The sequence below is a fragment of the Scomber japonicus genome, chromosome 12 (genome assembly GCF_027409825.1).
Source record: "Scomber japonicus isolate fScoJap1 chromosome 12, fScoJap1.pri, whole genome shotgun sequence".
In the NCBI taxonomy this organism is placed as follows: domain Eukaryota; kingdom Metazoa; phylum Chordata; class Actinopteri; order Scombriformes; family Scombridae; genus Scomber; species Scomber japonicus.
Genome location: NC_070589.1, coordinates 26,939,024 through 26,961,015, shown reverse-complemented (window position 1 = coordinate 26,961,015; position 21,992 = coordinate 26,939,024). Strand labels below are relative to the sequence as shown.

Here is a 21,992-nt window from a genome sequence, read left to right as displayed (position 1 = left end):
GTAGGCTTACTTTAAATCATAAAAAATATTCTGAGAGCAGAACATGCACTGTGAGTGCATATTGCAACTGCTGCCTAATCTGAAAGTGCTCAGTTAATTTGGTTGTTGAAATATTTTATTAATTCTCGTTTTATTTAATCTGAGAACTCTATTCAATCTTAGTTATTATTCAGTCCCATTGTGTGTGTGTGTGTGTGTGTGTGAATTCCCCCCTCGACACTAAACTTTAGGCACGCCTCTCTACAGTCAATGCGGTGTCTACTCTAGGTTGCACTTCGACACTAAACTTTAGGCACGCCTCTCCACAGTCAATGCGGTGTCTACTCTAGGTTGCACTTCGACACTAAACTTTAGGCACGCCTCTCCACAGTCAATGCGGTGTCCAGGTTGCACTTCAACACTAAACTTTAGGCACGCCTCTCCACAGTCAATGCGGTGTCTACTCTAGGTTGCACTTCGACACTAAACTTTAGGCACGCCTCTCCACAGTCAATGCGGTGTCCAGGTTGCACTTCAACACTAAACTTTAGGCACGCCTCTCCACAGTCAATGCGGTGTCTAGGTTGCACTTCAACACTAAACTTTAGGCACGCCTCTCCACAGTCAATGCGGTGTCTACTCTAGGTTGCAATTCGACACTAAACTTTAGGCACGCCTCTCCACAGTCAATGCGGTGTCCAGGTTGCACTTCAACACTAAACTTTAGGCACGCCTCTCCACAGTCAATGCGGTGTCTAGGTTGCACTTCAACACTAAACTTTAGGCACGCCTCTCCACAGTCAATGCGGTGTCTACTCTAGGTTGAAATTCGACACTAAACTTTAGGCACGCCTCTCCACAGTCAATGCGGTGTCTACTCTAGGTTGCACTTCAACACTAAACTTTAGGCACGCCTCTCCACAGTCAATGCGGTGTCTACTCTAGGTTGAAATTCGACACTAAACTTTAGGCACGCCTCTCCACAGTCAATGCGGTGTCTACTCTAGGTTGAAATTCGACACTAAACTTTAGGCACGCCTCTCCAGAAGAATATAAAATAAAAGTAGAAGGACTAGACTTCGACTAGACAAGGATCTGTGTACACATCGGAGTGATTAGTGTTGTGACAGATCACAGCAGAGTGCTCTCAGATGCGACAGTTTGCAGATAGTGAGGAGATATTGGATTATTTTAACAGAAAAGTGTATTGGATTGTGATCCTAACTATACCATTAAGGCTGAGGTAGTTTGTCGTGTTGTGAACGAGTTTAACAGATCTGTCAACAGGTTTTAGTCGCATATTAATAAGAGCTCTAAAGGATTTAAAGCTGGACAAGATAACTTTGAGTTTGGGACTTTCTTCACTCATCAGGGAATGAAACAAACAGCAAAGGTAAGACTTTATATGCACGATTTATATACTCATCATCATCAGTGGTGGATGAACTATTCACATATAGTTTAAAATAAAATCCTAATTTCGAGAATAACGGCATTAGCACTTTTTCCTCCATTACCCCGAGCCCAATTGAGATTTGAACCTTTTCCTTCTGGATTGTGTTCTTTGCTATTTGATCTGCTGCTTCATTCACCTGAATTCAGACATGTGCTGGTATCCAAATGAAACACACACTGCATCCCAATTACTGAATTCTTAGTATAGTCAGCATTATTTCTGTTATTTCTGTTGACTTGTGGTTTTCTATAGACTGTAACGCTGATAGAGAGTCACTACAAATGACTGTCGACTGAGATCTTTTCTTTTCAGTCCACCTAAGAGCACAGAGGATGGCAAACAGCTCTGCTCTAAAGACTGACGTCTCACCTTGAAGCCTCCACCCTACTTTAAGTTCCCATACAAACATGCTGCCTAGTTTGAACCCATTCTGAGTTATTGTCATACTAAGCACATTTTCTTCTATTGCTAAAAACACATTAGCAGGTGAAACTGACAGAGATACATAAAAAAAAAAAAATCATACAAGAAGGAAATAATAAAAACACAATGGAAAGAAAGGAATGATAATGTAAAAACCAAAACACATTTTTTTATTATCTCAAAACTTTCTGAATACATATTGTAGTGTGTTGGAGATAGTAGGGCTGAGTTCCCAGCATGCCTTGAGACAACGTGATTACAGACATAAGTTTAAATAAATGTTATGTCAATGTACATTTTGGCAAAGATGACTGATAATGGTGATAATGTAGTTAGTAATGGGTATGGACAATGAGAGTAATGATATTGCACAGAATACGGATATTGCACCGTATTAAATTACATTAAATATTAAGTATTGATAAATTAATATTCATGTGAAAGTAAGTATGACATTTGATATGCACTGTGAGTGCATATTGCAACTGCTGCCTAATCTGAAAGTGCTCAGTTAATTCGGTTGTTAAAATATTTTTGTTAATTCTCGTTTTATTTAATCTGAGAACTCTATTCAATCTTAGTTATTATTCAGTCCCATTGTGAGCGTGTGTGTGTGTGAATCCCCCCCCCCCCCCCCCCCTCGTCACTAAACTTTAGGCACGCCTCTCCACAGTCAATGCGGTGTCTAGGTTGCGACTCCTGACCATAGACTGACACTTCGACACTAAAATTTAGGCACGCCTCTCCACAGTCAATGCAGCGTCTACGGTCTATGGTCGTGTTGGGGGGCGTTCCTTCTCGAGCCCAGAGGCGATGGCAAAGGAACAGCAGGAGGAGAGTAGAGAAACAGCCAGAGAGGAGAGGTTTAGAGGAATATAAAATACAAGTAGAAGGACTAGACTTCGACCAGACAAGAATCTGTGTACACATCGGAGTGATTAGTGTTGTGACAGAGAACAGCAGAGCGCGCTCAGATTTTAACAAAAAAGTGTATTGGATTGTGGTTCGTTTATGGTTCTTATAATGTTATGAGTCACACCAGATGGTAGGCCTATATGATATACAATGATTAATGCTACTGTCCTTCATTTATCCTACAGTCTATATAATAGTTTACAGTTTGACATTATAGAAGAAGGCGCGTTGCACGCTGACTGAACATATTTGGGACCTTCAGCACGTTGAAATATGCGTACACATCGGAGTGATTAGTGTTGTATCACAGATCACAGCAGAGTGCGCTCAGATGCGACAGTTTGCAGATAGTGAGGAGATATTCAATTATTTTAATGAAAAAGATTGGTACTCGTCAGTCACACCTCTCACTACCAGAAGCTTCTTCACTGTCGTTTCTTAGCAGTTACATAGCTTCGTGGGGAATGTCCCAAATAACACACAATTCAGTCAGTTATAATGTCAAACTGTAAACTACTATAAAGATTGTAGGGTTAGTGAAGAACAATAGCATTAATCATTGTGTATGAGGTAACATCTGTGGTGACTTATAACATTTATTTTAACTTATGTCTGTAAATACATTGTTTCAAGGCATGCTGGGAACTCAGCTCAGCTATCTCCAACACACTACAGTATGTATTCAGAAAGTTTTGAGATAATTAAATCAGTTTTGCTGTTATATTATCACTCCTTTCTTACCTTTGTGTTTTTATTATTTCCTCCTTGATTCAGTTTTTAAACATATTTCTGTCAGTTAAATTTAATCATACAAGGAGGAAATAATAGAAACACATAGGTAAGAAAGGAATGATAATATAACAGCAAAACTGATTTAATTACCTCAAAACTTTCTGAATATATACTTCTGCACTGATCAGGGAATGAAACAAACAGCAATGGTAAGACTTAATATTGGCGATTAGATTAGAGTTTTATTTCCATTTGCACATGCAGGTACATCACAGTACGGGAACACTGTAATTCGTGTGTGTTTCCTTGAGTCAAGCAGACCTAGCTTCATTAAAAACAAGACCCAGAGTTAATAAAATAGACACTGAGTCACATTATAAATACAAATCAATAATAAAACACAACAAATGAATAAAAGACACATTATGAGTACAAAACACTTATTGCACATTGTCCGTATTGTGATAGTGTGAACTGAGTTATGGCTTGAGGTAGTTTCTTCCCTCCCTGATGTCCTGTGCCACTAGTCTGATAGAGGCTGGGCCCTGATGTTCACTGGCCTGCAGTCTCTCTGATTGTAGTCCACATTGTTTCTGATATGAGAATCGAGGTTTGATGTTGTAGATTTTCCTTCTCACATCTGTGATGACTGAACTTTGACCTCATGTGTTCATGACTCCTCTCCTCTGTCTCCTCTCACAGGGAGAAGATGATCTACAGGATCCTTCAGCTCATCAGCCTGATGTCCTGTGTCTCTGGTTAGTTTACATCCTCACTATTGAAGCGAGTAGAAACTCTTCATTACATTTGGCAAGATGATGTATGTTCAATTATTGCTTAGATTGTATTTTTTATTGGTATCAAGCATGACCTTTTTTACTTTAACTTATTTTTAAAGGCTTTCCCTCTCTGTCTCCTCAACAGGAACATTTGTAGTGAAAGTGACACAGAGCTCCTATCAGGCAGAGGAGAACCACAACATCACACTGGAGTGGACGTTTACAACCAACCCTGACAGTTCCTCAACCTCACTGATCATCTACTGTTACAGGTTCACTGATCACAAGGTCTCAGTCCTGTATCGTGTACATGAAGGTGTCGAGGTCCCAGAGTCTCAGGATGAACAGTTTGCAGGACGAGTTCAGAGTAACAAAGACGCTCTCAGAGAAGGACGAATCAGACTTCATGTGTCCAGACTCAGGACTGAAGACTCGGGTTGGTACGAGTGTGAGGTGCTCACGGATTATGGTGTGAGCTCTGACAGATGCAGCCTCAATGTCACTGGTAAGATGATTCAGTGAAACTCAGGAAGTCTTTTTAATGCATGTTATCAGTGATGTACAGACTGGACTGAGTGTGGTTGCACTCAGCAGCCATTGTATTGTTAACAATATGCTGTATGTGAACACAAACATCACCAAGTTCAAACCCAAACAGTCCAGACTTGAATTTTGGACAGTTTGGAGAGTTGAATGTTGGGATAACAGAATTTGTGGAATAAAAGTACAATTATTATCATTTCTCTGTCCTTTACAGCAGCTGTTGATCAGCCAGAACCTCAGAAACCTACTGTGAGACCACAACCAGAGAGTCGGGGAAGGATCGGCCTCTACGTTGGACTGACAGCAGCTGGATTCTCTGTCTGTGCTGGACTCTGCTTTGCCTTCAGACTTTGTTTTACTAAATGTTGTGATAAGACAGGACTTGGTCTTAGATCGCATTCCTCTTCAAGTAAATCAATTAAATGGGAACAGACCTCAGTGCATATGGAGGTATGAAAGTTATGTTTCTCTGCACATCCAAGCTGACCTCTGACCTTTTGGGAGAACCCAGCAGGATGAGAGAGAGAGAGGAGAGCAATATCTGATTACACCCATCAGGACTAACAGGACTCTGAACTGTTTATAATGTGTATATAGTGTAAATAAATGTATTATATATATATATAAATATCAATCAGGTATAGAACCAGAATACAAAAACTAACTTAATAAAGGTGGTGCTCTAAGGTTGAGATCATATGAAAGACACATTTTTGTCATTTCCTTGTGACTTGACAGTTTCCCTGTTGAGCTGTGGTGGAAGTATATGTATATATATATATATATATATATATATATATTATATTTTATATTTTATATATGTGTTTCACAATCCTTTAACAAAACCATTCGCATTTCTGTTAAGGTGAAACCTTTGTCCTTGAGGGCAGAGACGATCAGAGAGGAGCAGGGCGCCCTCTGCTGTTTTTTGGGGGGCACAACCATAGACACTTATTCACGTATACTGTATATGTCTATGGGTACAGCTGAACACATCTAAGAATTGGACTAAAATGAATAAAGCATAAAGAATAAAAAAACAATGGCTATTTGTGATTAATTAATAATAACATGAAATTTACAACACAGGCAAACAGATAACAGGATTTCAATCAGGTATAGAACCAGAATACAAAAGCTAACTTAATAAAGGTGGTGCTCTGAGGTTTAGATCATATGAAAGATACATTTTTGTCATTTCCTTGTGACTTGACAGTTTCCCTGTTGAGCTGTGGTGGAAGTATAGTAACAAAAAACGGACTTTGGCCCTAAAAAGACTGCAACTTAGGAGATAAAGATATCTACTTGATTTAAATACATTCTAGTGGATTTAGTCCTCCATCATGTACATTATAAGTGCATTATGAAGGGATCTTCTAATGGTCAATATGAACAGCAGGCATGATTACAGCAAGGAAAAGCTGTTTCAATGTTCATTTTTGGCTCCTGAATGTTGTTTTAGACTTGAAAAATTGTGAACCCGTCCCTAAACAGAAGAAAATCCACATCTGTGATTCACCATACAGCGAGAGAAGTGGACTACCCTGATATAGACTTCAAAACTATTAAGTCCTTGTTGAGCCAGCTCGTACAATTTGACACTAAATGTATGCAAGGATGCCATCACACCTTGTTTGTTGCATATCTGGTGCTCAGATTTATTTTAAAGCTAAGTATGAAAAGACCTTCAGCGAAAAAACATCTGCAGGTTTTAAAACCCAATTCAGAAACTGGTTTTATATGATATGAAACACTCATTAATATCTGAGAAATCTGGGACTTATATCATCAACCAGTAGATGGATTTGACTTATCATTGTCGTTTATATTCTTGTAACACAGGAAAACATAATTACAGTCATTTTTAAGTCACATTATTTCAACATCTGTTAACTACCAACGATCTCTTTCAGGGCCGAGGTCAAGTCTGGATACTTGTACTGAAATCCGGCCTCTAAAGTCCTCTTGGGTATGACTTTCTGGCCCTGTGTGAGGACCACAGCCCTCTCCGAGCCCAACAATGCATTCATAAGGAAGCCGGGTACAGGAAATATAGTGGGCCGCCTCATGAGCCTCCCCAGTTCTTTAGTGAACTCGTAGTTGGTGTTCAGGGCGGGTGCGACTCCGTTTAACATCTGTGCTGAAGGGGAGGGGGTGTCTGCAGGGGGCTCCAAGGCGTGGGCGATGATCCCTGCTAGATCTGAGACGTGGATCCAAGGGAAAGGCTGTGTCCCTTGCATCCACCCTTCAGAGTGCCTTTTCTCCTATACAATCTATGCTTTTCTCTAAAGGCACTCTAATCTACCCTACCTCATTCACTGCTCCCCCCCTCTTCATCCTCTCTACCTCACTCACTGCTCCCTCCCTCTTCATCCTCTCTACCTCACTCACTGCTCCCTCCCTCTTCATCCTCTCTACCTCACTCACTGCTCCCTCCCTCTTCATCCTCTCTACCTCACTCACTGCTCCCTCCCTCTTCATCCTCTCTACCTCACTCACTGCTCCCTCCCTCTTCATCCTCTCTACCTCACTCACTGCTCCCTCCCTCTTCATCCTCTCTACCTCACTCACTGCTCCCTCCCTCTTCATCCTCTGGACCTCACTCACTGCTCCCTCCCTCTTCATCCTCTCTACCTCACTCACTGCTCCCTCCCTCTTCATCCTCTCTACCTCACTCACTGCTCCCTCCCTCTTCATCCTCTCTACCTCACTCACTGCTCCCTCCCTCTTCATCCTCTCTACCTCACTCCACCACAGTTAACACAACATCTTCTTGTAGCCGCTCTCTGACGGAGCAACTCTGTCCTCCATTCAGTGTTTTGAACTTTTATAAATAACAGGGAGGTGGAATGAATAGCCGTCTCCAGCCGTCTCCATGTTTCATTGGCTGCGTTTTTTTATTTTTTGATGCTCAAGAACCATGTTATGTGGATTTTTCAGGTGAGATTTACCCACATATAGGACACCTTGACTGAAATGTTTCCCATTGACAAATTATTCTAAACTGTTAAATCTCTTTCATCACTCACCACAGCAAAGGATCTCTGCTCTGTCCCTGCATCCTGCTCCTGTCTCTGACTCACTCTCATGCTCCTAAATGTCAGGAGAGCAGGTTGAGTGATCATTATTTAGTGAGCAGTATCCATTCTTTCACATTTGTAATCAGAACAAATGATACAGAGTATAAATACAAATCCTCAGTAGCAGGCCAAAGATTGCTCCTCAAAAAGTAGAATAATTGTCAGTTTTATGAGCCAGTTTATAAATGAGTCAGCCAGGCTTTTATTAGTCACTCCATAAAAGACTCAGCTGTAGTTAGCTAATCGATTACTACCAGTGATGACTTACTTTACTCTTCTTTGAAAAAAACCGTTATGTCCATGTTGTCTGGAGGAGCAAACATCAAACCAGCCAAAAACAGTCCAGTCCCCTCTACACTAACAATCAAATAAAAACTAACCACCTCATTTTTTCACTATTAATAACGTAGCATTAGCGCTTCGTAGCCAACTCAGCAGTTTGTGTAGAGAGAGAAACATAAATAACATGTAGCTTCAGTAAGGGTTAGGGGTTAGGGTTAATAATGTCCTGAACGTGTAGTTGGGATAGTGTTCAATCCCCTGAAGCTACCCGGTGTGTGTGAGCCGGTATCAGTGAAAACATGGAGCGGAGTTTCATTGATTTGGGTTTTCTCTCAATAAACAAGCGGAACGGATTCAATACTGAAAACAGCGCTGAGTGGATAGACTGCTGTACTGATTTTTGACATGGTAAAAGAAAGAGTGAGAAATAGCAGCGTGGCGTGAGTGCGTGTGAGCTCCCACCGGCGCCCCTCCAGCATTTAGCGTCCTAGGCGACCACCCACCTATATCTACTATGCCAAGAGCCGGCCCTGAGTCCTGTTTTGGTTTTCTGTTGGGCTGCCGACTCGCCATATTGACACAAGTGATTTCCAGGAACATACTGTCATGTAGTCTATGGAGTGGGCGCGGTTTGCGAGGCGGCTCGTTGCTGATAGGACGGCTGCTCGGACTGATTAGTGTTGTGAGTTTGTGACAGGGATCCATACAGTCTATGCAGAGATCACAGCAGAGTGTTCTCAGATGCGACAGTTTGCAGACAGTGAGGAGATATTAGATTATTTTAACAGAAAAGTGTATTGGATTGTGATCCTAACTATACCATCAAGGCTGAAGTAGTTTGTCGTGTTGTGAACGAGTTTAACAGATCTGTCAACAGGTTTTAGTCGCATATTAATAAGAGCTCTAAAGGATTTAAAGCTGGACAAGATAACTTTGAGTTTGGGACTTTCTTTACTCATCAGGGAATGAAACAAACAGCAAAGGTAAGACTTTATATGCACGATGTATATTCACATCCTTACATTTACTTAAGTTAAAGTACCAGTTGTACATCAATGTAAAAATCATATTTAATGTACATCTTTACTTTCCTACACTGTCATCATATAGCATGGGATTTGGTCAGACATTAAATTATAAAATCACATTACTGATTCACCAGTTTAAAATAAAATCCTATTTTCGAAAATAACGATGTCATCATTGTTATATGTTGAGGTTTGGTACAAATCTCAAGGTGATGCATTGTTTAAAAACAAGCAAACAAAGAAAAGAAATAGACTACTGCTGTCAATATTTGTTTATTAACGGTGAACAGAGCAGTGGGGTTCTGCGTGGGACACACTATTCTTAAGAGACTTTTACAGTACGCTACTTATTTGATCAATTTCTAGTCAGATCTTAGTATCATTATAGCAGCAGCCAAAGTGACAGTGGCATGGTGAAAAACTATGGAACAATTTCCATTAACTTTCTGACAAGCACTCATAGCCACACTAACTGACTCACAGTTTAATAAGCCCCGCCCTTTAAAGGCGGAATAGCAAAGTCAGTGTTGAAGTGGAATGATTAAGGCACTGATTGTCGGCTGCGGAAGTGATTATTTGAGGAAGGTCCCAAATACCTCCAGTCACGGTGCAACATGTCTTCTTCTATAATGTTAAACTGTAAACTACTATAAAGATTGTAGAGTTAGTGAAGAACAGTAGCATTAATCATTGTGTATTAGATAACATCTGTGGTGACTTATAACATTTATTTTAACTTATGTCTGTAAACACATTGTCTCAAGGCATGCTGGGAAATCAGCCCCACTATTTCCAACACACTACAATATGTATTCAGATAGGCTAATTAATAAAATATAACTCAACAACACCAACAACGATGAAATAAGCTTCATGTGGGTCAACAGATTAGGTTATCCTCAAGTCTGTGTGTATCAGAGAGAGTGATACACACATTATAACATCAACTTCTGAATGGAGAGCTAAAATCACATCAAACTACTGAGATATTTTCTTGTTCATTTCTTCAAAACTCAACTCTGAAGTAAATCCTCTCACTACACAGTTGTGTTTTCTGCATGTTAACACTACTTCTCTTCTTAAAACTTACATAGTTGAAATCTAACAAACAGGTGTGTTGTGATTTTTTTACACTTTTATTACAGAGAAAATATTATTAATATTAATATTATAACATCATCAGGATGTTAGAATATAATGCAAAACATAACATACTAATACCTACAACTACTTGATGGGGACAGTCACAGCAATGGTAAGACTTAATTTTGGCGATTAGATTAGAGTTTTATTGCCATTTGCACATGCAGGTACATCACAGAGACTTCACTGGCCTGCAGTCGCTCTGATTGTAGTCCACAATGTTTCTGATATGAGAATCGAGGTTTGATGTTGTAGATTTTCCTTCTCACATCTGTGATGACTGAACTTTGACCTCATGTGTTCATGACTCCTCTCCTCTGTCTCCTCTCACAAGGAGAAGATGATCTACAGGATCCTTCAGCTCATCAGCCTGATGTCCTGTGTCTCTGGTTAGTTTACTTCCTCACTTCCTCATCCAAAAAGAGAAAAGTCTATCGAAGCGAGTAGAAACTCTTCATTACATTTGGAAGATGATCTCTATTCAATTATTGCTTATATTGTATTTATTATTGGTATCAAGCATGACCTTTTTTACTTTAACTGATTTTTAAAGGCTTTCCCTCTCTGAGAACAACAACAGGAACATTTGAAATGAAAGTGACACAGAGCTCCTATCAGGCAGAGGAGAACCACAACATCACACTGGAGTGGACGTTTACAACCGACCCTGACAGATCCTCACATTACATCTACTGTCTACTGATCACTGATCACAAGGTCTCAGTCCTGTATCATGTAGATAAAGGTGTTGAGGTCCCAGCGTCTCAGGATGAAGAGTTTGCAGGACGAGTTCAGTGTGACAAAGACGCTCTCAGAGAAGGACGACTCAGACTTCATGTATCCAGACTCAGGACTGAAGACTCGGGTTGGTACGAGTGTGAGGTGCTCACGGATAATAGTTTGAGCTCTGACAGATGCCGCCTCAATGTCACTGGTAAGATGATTCAGTAAAACTCAGAGAGTCTTTTTAATGCATGTTATCAGTGATGTACAGACTGGACTGAGTGTGGTTGCACTCAGCAGCCATTGTATTGTTAACAATATGCTGTATGTGAACACAAACATCACCAAGTTCAAACCCAAACAGTCCAGACTTGAATTTTGGACATGAACAGTGTGAAGTGTCACAAGTCAGAGAGTTGAATGTTGGGATAACAGAATTTGTGGAATAAAAGTACAATTATTATCTTTTCTCTGTCCTTTACAGCAGCTGTTGATCAGCCAGAACCTCAGAAACCTACTGTGAGTCCACAACCAGAGACTCAGAAACCTACTGTGAGACCACAACCAGAGACTCAGGGAAGGATCGGCCTCTACGTTGGACTGACAGCTGGATTCTCTGTCTGTGCTGGACTCTACTTCGCCTTCAGACGTCGTTTTACTAAATATTGTGATAAGACATGACTTGGGCTTGGATCACATTCCTCTTCAAGTAAATCAATTAAATGGGAACGGGCCTCAGTGCATATGGAGGTATGAAAGTTATGTTTCTCTGCACATCCAAGCTGACCTCTGACCTTTTGGGAGAACCCAGCAGGATGAGAGTGAGAGAGGAGAGCAACATCTGATGACACCCATCAGGACTAACAGGACTCTGAAGTATCCCCCTTTTCTGTCAGTGGATGTAAATATTGTTAATAATTTTTCGCTGTAAATGTTTGTTCGTTTGTTCTGGATACTCCATGTTTGCCACAAAAAAGTAACAAACAATGACGGTTTTAGAAAAATTACTTCCAAAGACATCTGAATAGTCACCTTCTGAGCAGTGCGTCTGCCTCCATTTATCGTCATGTGACTCATCTTCTTGCTTCGTTAAAAGCAACATTCACCGGTTTTATCTGAGCGAGGAGTTCGCCTGTCTGATAGTCAAAGATTCAGCGGTTTGTTTGTTATTGAGAGTTTTGAGAGACCACCGAGCTTCATGCTGCCAGCTGACCTGCATGATGAAGTTCAGCCTGAGCTGTTGAAGAGTGTTTCTAGTCAACACGGCCGTCCGCTGCAGCTTATTGTGCTAATGACTTGCAAGGTTTTCTAAAATCTTATTTATGTGATGAATGGTCTTTCCTCATGTACAGTTTATAATGTGTATATAATGTAAATACATCTGTACTGTAAGATAAGTTATGACTTTTCTGGGTTTTTTCAACCGGTGATGACAGCACAACTGTTATATTTCATATATGTATATGTGTTTCACAATCCTTTAACAATAATTCCAGCTTTCTGTTAAGGCGAAACCTTTGTCCTTGAGGGCAGAGACGATCAGAGAGGAGCAGGGCGCCCTCTGCTGTTTTTGGGGGGTACAACCATAGACACTTATTCACGTATACTGTATATGTCTATGGGTACAGCTGAACACATCTAAGAATTGGACTAAAATGAATAAAGCATGAATAATAATAAAAAAGGCTATTTGTGATTAATTAATTAATTTTTTAAATAGATAACATGAAATTTACAACACAGGCAAACAGAAAACAGGATTTCAATCAGGTATAGAACCAGAATACAAAAGCTAACTTCATAAAGGTGGTGCTCTAAGGTTTAGATCATATGAAAGACACATTTTTGCCATTTCCTTGTGACTTGACAGTTTCCCTGTTGAGCTGTGGTGGAAGTATAGTAACAAAAAAACGGACTTTGACCCTAAAAAGACTGCAACTTAGGAGATAAAGATATCTACTTGATTTAAATACATTCTAGTGGATTTAGTCCTCCATCATGTACATTATAAGTGCATTATGAAGGGATCTTCTAATGGTCAATATGAACAGCAGGCATGATTACAGCAAGAAAAAGCTCTTTCAATGTTCATTTTTGGCTCCTGAATGTTGTTTTAGACTTGAAAAATTGTGAACCCGTCCCTAAACAGAAGAAAATCCACATCTGTGATTCACCATACAGCGAGAGAAGTGGACTACCCTGATATAGACTTCAAAACTATTAAGTCCTTGTTGAGTCAGCTTATACAATTTGATACTAAATGTATGCAAGGATGCCATCACACCTTGTTTGTTGTATATCTGGTGCTCAGATTTATTTTAAAGCTCAGTATGAAAAGACCTTCAGTGAAAAAACATCTGCAGGTTTTAAAACCCAATTCAGAAACTGGTTTTATATGATATGAAACACTCATTAATATCTGAGAAATCTGGGACTTATATCATCAACCAGTAGATGGATTTGATCATTGTCGTTTATATTCTTGTAACACAGGAAAACATAATTACAGTAAATTTTAAGTCACATTATTTCAACATCTGTAAACTCCCAACGATCTCTTTCAGGGCCGAGGTCAAGTCTGGATACTTGTACTGAAATCCGGCCTCTAAAGTCCTCTTGGGTATGACTTTCTGGCTCTGTGTGAGGACCACAGCCCTCTCCGACAGGCACGTGCACACATAGGGCCCTAGGAGTGCTTGAGCCCCTGCCCTTTTGCCTCATATTAACCACTTAACACACGCCCCTGTTTTTTATGCTGTTAGCCTAAACGTGAGCAGCACAGATCCCACATAGTTTGAGACTCAGAGATGTGTCTGGTATCATTGGAAAGGAAACACTCTCGGGATTCTTGTAAAAGTGTCTGTGTGATTCTGTGACTTACTGACAAAGAGTGGCAGAGGTTACAATGATGGGGTTGTTTACTCGCCCATAGGTTTGCCTTTATAATGACATGTGTACAGTTCAGGGACCTCTCAGCGAGATATAGACACAATGAGGCCACAGCCACAGGTCTTGGCTTCATGCAGTCCAAATTTGGAGTCAAAAGACCAAAAGATGAATTTTTCAGAATTATTTTTCAACAGGTATGTCCATGCGTTTTCCTCAGGTCCTTTTTGGAGACTCCAAATGGACACTTGGTTACCATGGTTACCAAAGCTGTATAACCGCAATCAAACACCTATAACTTCACATCCCCTTTGCCTACAGTCAAAATCTTGGTCTCTAATGAAAGCTGACACCATATTATTATTATTATTATTATTATTAATACATATAACCATATTTTTTTTTGTTTGGCCATATCTATCTATCTATCTATCTGTTTATTTTGGTATAAGTCATATGTCAAGTCGAAGATGAACCAACCTTGTACCAAAATGCCGAGTGCGTAATGATATATGGTTCAACTCTTTTAAGCACAGGGCGCACGCCGGTTACGCTTGGAGTTTGTTTATGGACAGCCAAACTGAATAGCTTAGTGTCATACACCGTTGGAAACCTCAGACTATTGGCTAAAAGGTTATCAACTTCATTTCACCGAATATTTCCATAGGCTAGAACAGCAGTCAATCAAAGCCATGTCGGTCACATGTCCTCATTGGCTTTGGAGACGTGTACTGCCTAATCCTAAACACCGATTAGTTTGTGTGTGGTGTCGTCAGAAGCAGGAGAGGCTCACGGTCGTAAACATCTAGTCACGTGTACTCTGAGATGGACGTGCAGGTCAGGAAATGACGTAAACGGACCGTATGGTTTGTTATTTGTGTTATTACGTTACGTGTTGGACTAAATTCATGGACATATTGAGGAAAGTATTCCGGTTTTATGGAAACGGATTTCATATTTCACAAGAATGGATACTTGGCGAGCTGTACAGAAAGTCCTGAGTCATAAGATGATCGTTGTGGATAAAGGGAAGACTTTGAAGGTATGTAGCATTATAGCTTTTCTTACTTAGCTGAGTGGCTAGCCGAGCTAATCGCTAATACTATTACGGCTGTGAGCAACCATATAAGTCGTGAGTGGTCTTGAATGAATCAGAACAATCTAAGCTTTCCAACAATGTACGGCATGAGTATATATGCTTAAGGGTTGGTGTTTAAAACATTCAGAAGAACGTGTGGCTACCTCCTAACATCCGTCCCGTCCCGTAGACGGAACAACGTATGTTAAGTGGTTAATATAAGAAATGCAGCTCAAAGTGCTTTACAACAAGTATAATATAGTTTAATTCAAGTACTCGACTGACAGAAATGTAATTACTAATATTTTGAAAACTGATTAATTGTTTTGAGTAATTTTCGAAAGAAAAGCCAAATTTGTCTGGTTCAAGCTTCTTAACTGAATATTTTCTGCTTAATTTACTCATGTGTGAGAGTTCAACACATCTCAGGCTGCATTTTGAGCTTCAGAAAACAGTAATTGGCATTTTTTTTTTTTTTTACCATTTTCTGAATTTCATAGGCCAAACAACTCATTGATTAATCAAACAAATAATCAATAGATCAATTTCTAACACAAACAATCCTTAGTTGCAGCCATGAGTTCATATACTAAATGTTTCTGTGGTGTTAAAGGTCCTGAAATCAGTCACAATGCTGTGAATCTCTCCACCTGCAGAAGCTCAGGTGTCGCGGCTTCCTGCTCGCGTTCTCAGCCTCACCAACTTCCTGTGGAGCAGGAAACGAGCGGTGGAGGATTCAACTCTGAGACAGAAAGCTATGAGTCTGGAGAAGAAGCTCTGGGAGAAAGAGATGGAGAAGAGAGGAGGTGGGTAGAGAATGAATATTAAATTAACATGAATTATATTATAGAAGTGTTTGTGTGCTGAAGATAAATAAAAGTGTGTTTTATATTTCAGACATCGATGAGCAGGCGCTGGACGACCGCATCAAGAGGAAAGTCGTCTCAGAGCTCAAAAAAACAACATATCACTGGACTCCCATGAAGTAACAACGACTTTTATCTACACTTTCTTTCAAATGATGGGTGTTTTCAGATATGCTCTAAATTAATTATACACATTTCTAACAATGATACAAGATACAAGTCTTATTTGTTCCAGTGCTGACATTTTTTTAACTTATTACATTATTATTCTATACACTTTGAATTTTCATGCTGACAATATTGCTATAAAAAGCTGAGTCACTTCAGTAAATCAAACTCTGAACAAACCCAGAAGTGGAAAGACGGAGTTTCTACAGCTGATGAAGTCTCCTGTGTGACTGTGTGTGATGAAGACGATGCTACATGCAGCTCACTCTCTGTTTCTCCAGGTATGATGAAGAGTTAGGTGTGGTGTACATGGCTTCTCGGCTGGCCGGAGGCTACGCGGCGGTGAGGAGAGCTCTAAACGAGGTAAAGTGCTTTGATATTATGTAAATGTTTTAATGTGTGGTTTCCTCCGCTGAACTGAGACTTAACGTGTCTTCATTAATCATGTGACACTTGTCCATAATGATGATGTCATTACTTGCCACAGAAGCAGACTAAAGGCATTAACATTTTGTATTTTAGGCTTTAATGGCTGAAACATGTTGGCATATTTTATACTATGACTAATAGTGATGAAGGCTTTTTAAATTTATCACCTAATTTAGTGCCTCAGATATTTCTTCTGATTTAACTGATTATACCAGGACTTTCCTCTATTACCCCTTTTCCACCGAGCTGGAGCCAGTGCTGGTTCGGAGCTAGTGCTAGAGCCAGTGCTCAGTTGGTGCTAATCCAAGCACCTCTTACAAACCTGTTGCTTTTCCCACCGACAAGGAGCCACGTTATTACGTCACTGTATAACGTAGCCAGTGCGCGCCTTTGAAGAACTTCCATGATTCATCAGTGAGAGGCAGCAACATGGCGTAAGGCATCTAGCCTGCCAGAAACGAAGAAGAAGAAGAAGACAGCTCTGGCAAAAAAATGATAAAAATAGTACTTTTAATAAACAAATCTTTAACCCTCTGTAAATGCTATGCTAGCCGCCTAATAAACGTTAGCCCACTAGCAGGCTAATAAACGTTAGCCCGCGTTAGCCCCACTAGCCGGCTAATAAACGTTAGCCTCGCTCCCAGTCCGCTGATGTAATCGGTTCTTGACCAGCACAGAGTTGGTGCTTGCTCTGGCACCGTTCTGAGACTCGGAGGTGGAAAAGCAAAGAACCGGTGCTTAGCCAGGCTCTGGCTCCGAACCAGCACCAGCTCCAGCTCGGTGGAAAAGGGGTATGTGAGTCACTTCATCTAGCCACTCTTATAACAGTAAAGCTTGGAAAAGAAGAGAATTATTAAAGTGTGTTGGAGATCTAAATGATTTTTTCTGTTATTTCAGATAAAGAAGAGAAAACCCTCTTTCGCCCCTCAGACTCTCCTGGATTTTGGTTCTGGGCTTGGATCGGTCGTCTGGTTAGTTGACGACAGTGGTCCAAGTTTACAAGAGTTTTCATATTAATGACGAGACGAGTGTAAAAGTTGATTCTTGTGTGTTTTCTTCCTGCAGGGCGTCTCACTCGTGTTGGGGCGACTCTCTGAAGGAGATGGTGTGTGTGGACAGCTCGGGGCCGATGAACGTTCTGGCAGAGCAACTTCTCAAAGGTGCAAATCTTTGTTTTCATTTTGACTTTGCTAGTTTAGAGTTTTTCTCAGTTGCTTCATCAGGACGTCTAAACACTTGTTTTGGTTCTTTGTCGAGCAGGTGATGATGAAAGAGGCGAACCGCACATCAAACAAGTCTATTTCCGACAGTTCCTCCCCGTCTCTCCTAAAGTAAGACACACTTTTTCTTTTTTTTTAAACATCTGTTTATTACATTTTGTTTTACAGAGAACAATACAGAACAAGGCACATACAGGTAATTATAATAGCAATAATAATGATAATCAAATAGAAATACAGTAGATAAAAATAAATACAATTAACTGTGAATAAATAAATGAATAAATAAAATTAACAACAACAAAAAAAAGATAGTAAAAGTTAAAAAAAAATTATTTAAAAACACATAAAAAGGATAAATAAATATAAAATAAATAAAATAAAAACAAACACACTCAAAAATGAATAAATAGAATAAAATGGAGAATAAAAGAATAATAATAAATAATAAAAGAATAAAATTTGACTGGACAAGTTCAGCACTTTCTTCCAAAAAGAGAGTATAAGAGGGCATTCCCACATGCAATGAAATAAGGATCCTTTCTGTTCTCTCAAATTCTCAAATGCATGAAGCTCTGACAGTTGTGTGTTTCTTCTCTCAGGTGCAGTTTGACTTGGTGGTCGCAGCGTTCACACTGTCAGAGCTTCCTCATGCGAAGGAGCGAGAAGAGGCGGTGATGACTCTGTGGAGGAAAACAAGCTCCTATCTGGTGGGTTGAAATAATGACTTAACAATAATTATAGAAGTCTTATACTTAAATATATCTTTAGTGAAGTGTATGATATTATTGTCCTTCTGCCAAATTACAGAAAATTTAGTTAATGATGCTTTTTATATTTCTTATTCTAGGTGTTGGTGGAAAATGGGACCAAAGAAGGACATCAGATGCTTATGGAGGCCAGAGACACTTTACTGAAGGTATTTAAATACAGCAGAGGAGATAGCACCTATTAAAACTATCATGTGAATAGTTTTAAACACTTAATTAAAAGCAGATTGATGATTTATAATCTCTAATTCCAGAAACGAGAGAAGACCGTCCTCGACACCAGACCGGCTTCAGTGTTCGCGCCGGTACGTTTAAATCCCAGCTGGTTAAAAATTGTTTATTAAAAAAGCAGCGTCACATTCATCTTTTATATTTCTCTTTTACCATTTTGTGTTTTTTTTAGTGTCCGCATGAGCTGAAGTGTCCGAAGATGACCAGAGAGACCACCAACCCCTGCAACTTCAACCAGCTGTACCATCCTCTGCCTCTCTCGGGGGTAAGACGGAAATTCTCTTATTTATTGGACTTGATTTTTGGAATATAACTTTAAATCCTTTCCCTTTTTTTATTAATATGTTTGACAGACAGTAGAATAAACATAAATAACATCATCATCATACAAAAATGCAAACATATATAATGGTCACTGTCCTCTTTTGAATAAAAACATATACATTAAAAACCAGAAAACAGATCAATAAAAAACAAAATAAGTGCCTTACATCTATAATTTACATTTGACCTATGAGTTGACCAATTGGTTGCATCTTTTACATCATGTGCCCCTTACTTAATCAGACATCCTCTCTATTAATATCAAAAAAAAGACCCAGACTTGATCACTCTGTACGTTTGATCCATTCCTTAAAACAACACTGTCTAAACAACTTCCAGTGTCTCAGTATTATTCTACATCCTGTTGTAGTTGCCAAACGTTTCCTTTGTCTTCCAGTCAGAGTGGTAACACACCCAGAATACATAAAGATGGGGACTTAGTGAAATGTTCTCTACTAAACAATTATTATAAACAATTTATTTAGGAGAGTAGTAACCCCTTCCCACAACTGTTCATTCTTTTCACATGAATATAACGTGTGTACCAACTTTCTCCAGCAGGTGTCACTGTCCTTCAGTTTTAGTTTGGTTCCCTGTGCATCTATTAAAAAAGCAGCTGACTCTTCTCAGTTTGAGTACGTAGCGGATCAATTCACAGCCGTTGATGCAAAACTCAACAAAACAGCAAAAAAAAAGGCTGGGAATTTATCTGTGTGCTCCAATATCGTTCTTTGTTCTCTGTTCTCTACTCCCTCATATTTTCTTTCAGTACTTTCAATTTCTACATAAATTAGTCAGCAGACAGTCAGACTAAAAAAGAATCAGACTTTGAAACTAAGATTCACAAAATGTGGCTCCTCGGTTACATGCGTGAGAATCTGGCATTTATAGACGACACTTAGCTCCTAGCTCCTCCACCTTTCTGATTCTGAATGTGACTCTGTAAGTAACACTTACAATATCGTCTTGTGTCTATTCACAGTGTTTCAATAATAATAATAATAATAAATTTAATTTGTATTGCACTTTACATTTCAACAATATCAAAGTGCTACAGAGCAAAAAACGATGAACATATAAAAGACACTTAGCAAAATGCTTTAGTAAAGAGATAAGTTTTTAGGTCTATTTTAAAGACGCATCTCCTGGACTTGTTTTTCTTTTTTTAGCACAACGACCGTCAGACGGAGAAGTTCAGCTACCTGATTATGGCTCGGACAGACCCGACAGAGGCAGAGACAGACGACGTGGACTGGGCGAGGATTGTAGCTCCGGTGCAGCGCAGAACAAGACACGTCCACTGCAGGATGTGCTGCCCAGACGGACAAATACAACACCTGGTGGTGACGGCCCGAAAACACAGCAGGTGAGGCTCCTGCAACACACAAATACTAAAAACTAATAACCACAAGTCAGAATGATACAGCCTACTTTTAGTATCATTTTTGCATGAAGTGCAAACATTAATCACTTTCCAGAAAGAAATGTGTGTAACTGAGTCAAATTCTTACCAGCACTTGGCCTGTGACAGTTTTTCAGACTCTATCCTGAGCTGAATATTGGATTATTTTCGTACTGGTGCCAATAAAATACCTTTTTTCATTTAACAAAATAAACCAGAGGAACTATCTAATCAAAGAATAAGTCAATACGGTTAAAAATCACACCAGCTTTGGATTCGTGGTTTCTGATACTCGACATGTTTCTGTTTGTTGAGCGTTACACAGATCTGTAGTCATGTTACTGTTACGCTTAAATCCGTCACTGAACTATCTCCATCTGTTTTCCAACTTTTGTGTTTTCTGATCACGACTTTTGTGTTTCCCGGTCTTCATTCAGAGACGTGTACCGCTGCGCCCGGAACAGCGACTGGGGAGATCAGCTGCCGATACCTCAGCAAGTTGAGGAAGACATCCAAAGTGATTCGGAGTGATGATTCAGCGAGGAAGAAAGAAACAGACACAAATCACTCTGTAGACTATTGAAACCATGGCAACGCCCTGAAACTCTGATAAGACCCCCGTCTGAAGCAGACCAGTTTTTCTCATTTTCTCCAGATCTCCACTGGCTATAGTATGGTTGACATATTCAGTTTTGATTCTCCAATGTCCGACAGATCATGTTTAACTGTTTCCATCTGTCCACACTGACACTTCCTGTCTGGATGCTTCCTGATCAGTGCCAGCCCACTCTTTACCCTGCAGTGTCCAAGTCTTAGCCTCAATAGCTTGACCTCATCCTCCTTTCCCCCCACTTGTTTTCGGAGCCCCATGAGTTACGGATGGTTGTATTGAATAAAAGTGTCTTCCTTTTTGTTCCCTATCCCACCCTGCTGCCATGACTGTTTCCTCCATTACCCCGAGCCCAATAGAGATTTGAATCTTTTCCTTCTGGGTTGCACACACTGCCTCCCACTGAATTCTTAGTCAGCATTATTTCTGTTATTTCTGTTGACTTTCGGTTTTCTATAGACTGTAACACTGATAGAGTCACTACTAAGAGCACAGAGGATGGCAAACAGCTCTGCTGTAAAGACTGACGTCTGACCTCGAAGCCTCCACCCATTCCCTACTTTAAGTTCTCATACAAACATGCTGCCTAGTTTGAACCCATTCTGAGTTATTGTCATACTAAGCACATGTTCTTCTATTGCTAAAAACACATTAGCAGGTGAAACTGACAGAGATGCATACAAAAAATTAATCATACAAGAAGGAAATAATAAAAACACAATGGAAAGAAAGGATTGATAATGGAAAAACCAAAACACATTTTTTAATTATCTCAAAACTTTCTGAATACATATTATAGTGTGTTGGAGATAGTTGGGCTGAGTTCCCAGCATGCCTTGAGACAATGTGTTTACAGACATAAGTTTAAATAAATGTATTACATTTTGGCAAAGATGACTGATAATGGTGATAATGCAGTTAGTAA

The 21,992-nt window shown here is 39.7% G+C and overlaps 1 protein-coding gene across 1 annotated transcript; it reads left to right on the top strand.

The window, feature by feature from the left end:
• Nucleotides 1-18,292: 18,292 nt before the first annotated feature.
• LOC128368601 (methyltransferase-like protein 17, mitochondrial) lies at nucleotides 18,293-21,369 on the top strand. The gene is made up of 6 exons (XM_053329452.1): nucleotides 18,293-18,440; nucleotides 18,581-18,649; nucleotides 18,755-18,805; nucleotides 18,904-18,996; nucleotides 20,225-20,421; nucleotides 20,895-21,369. Exons 1-6 carry the CDS (start codon nucleotides 18,294-18,296, stop codon nucleotides 20,986-20,988), a joined length of 651 nt encoding a protein of 216 aa, XP_053185427.1. The 5' UTR covers nucleotide 18,293; the 3' UTR covers nucleotides 20,989-21,369.
• Nucleotides 21,370-21,992: the final 623 nt, after the last annotated feature.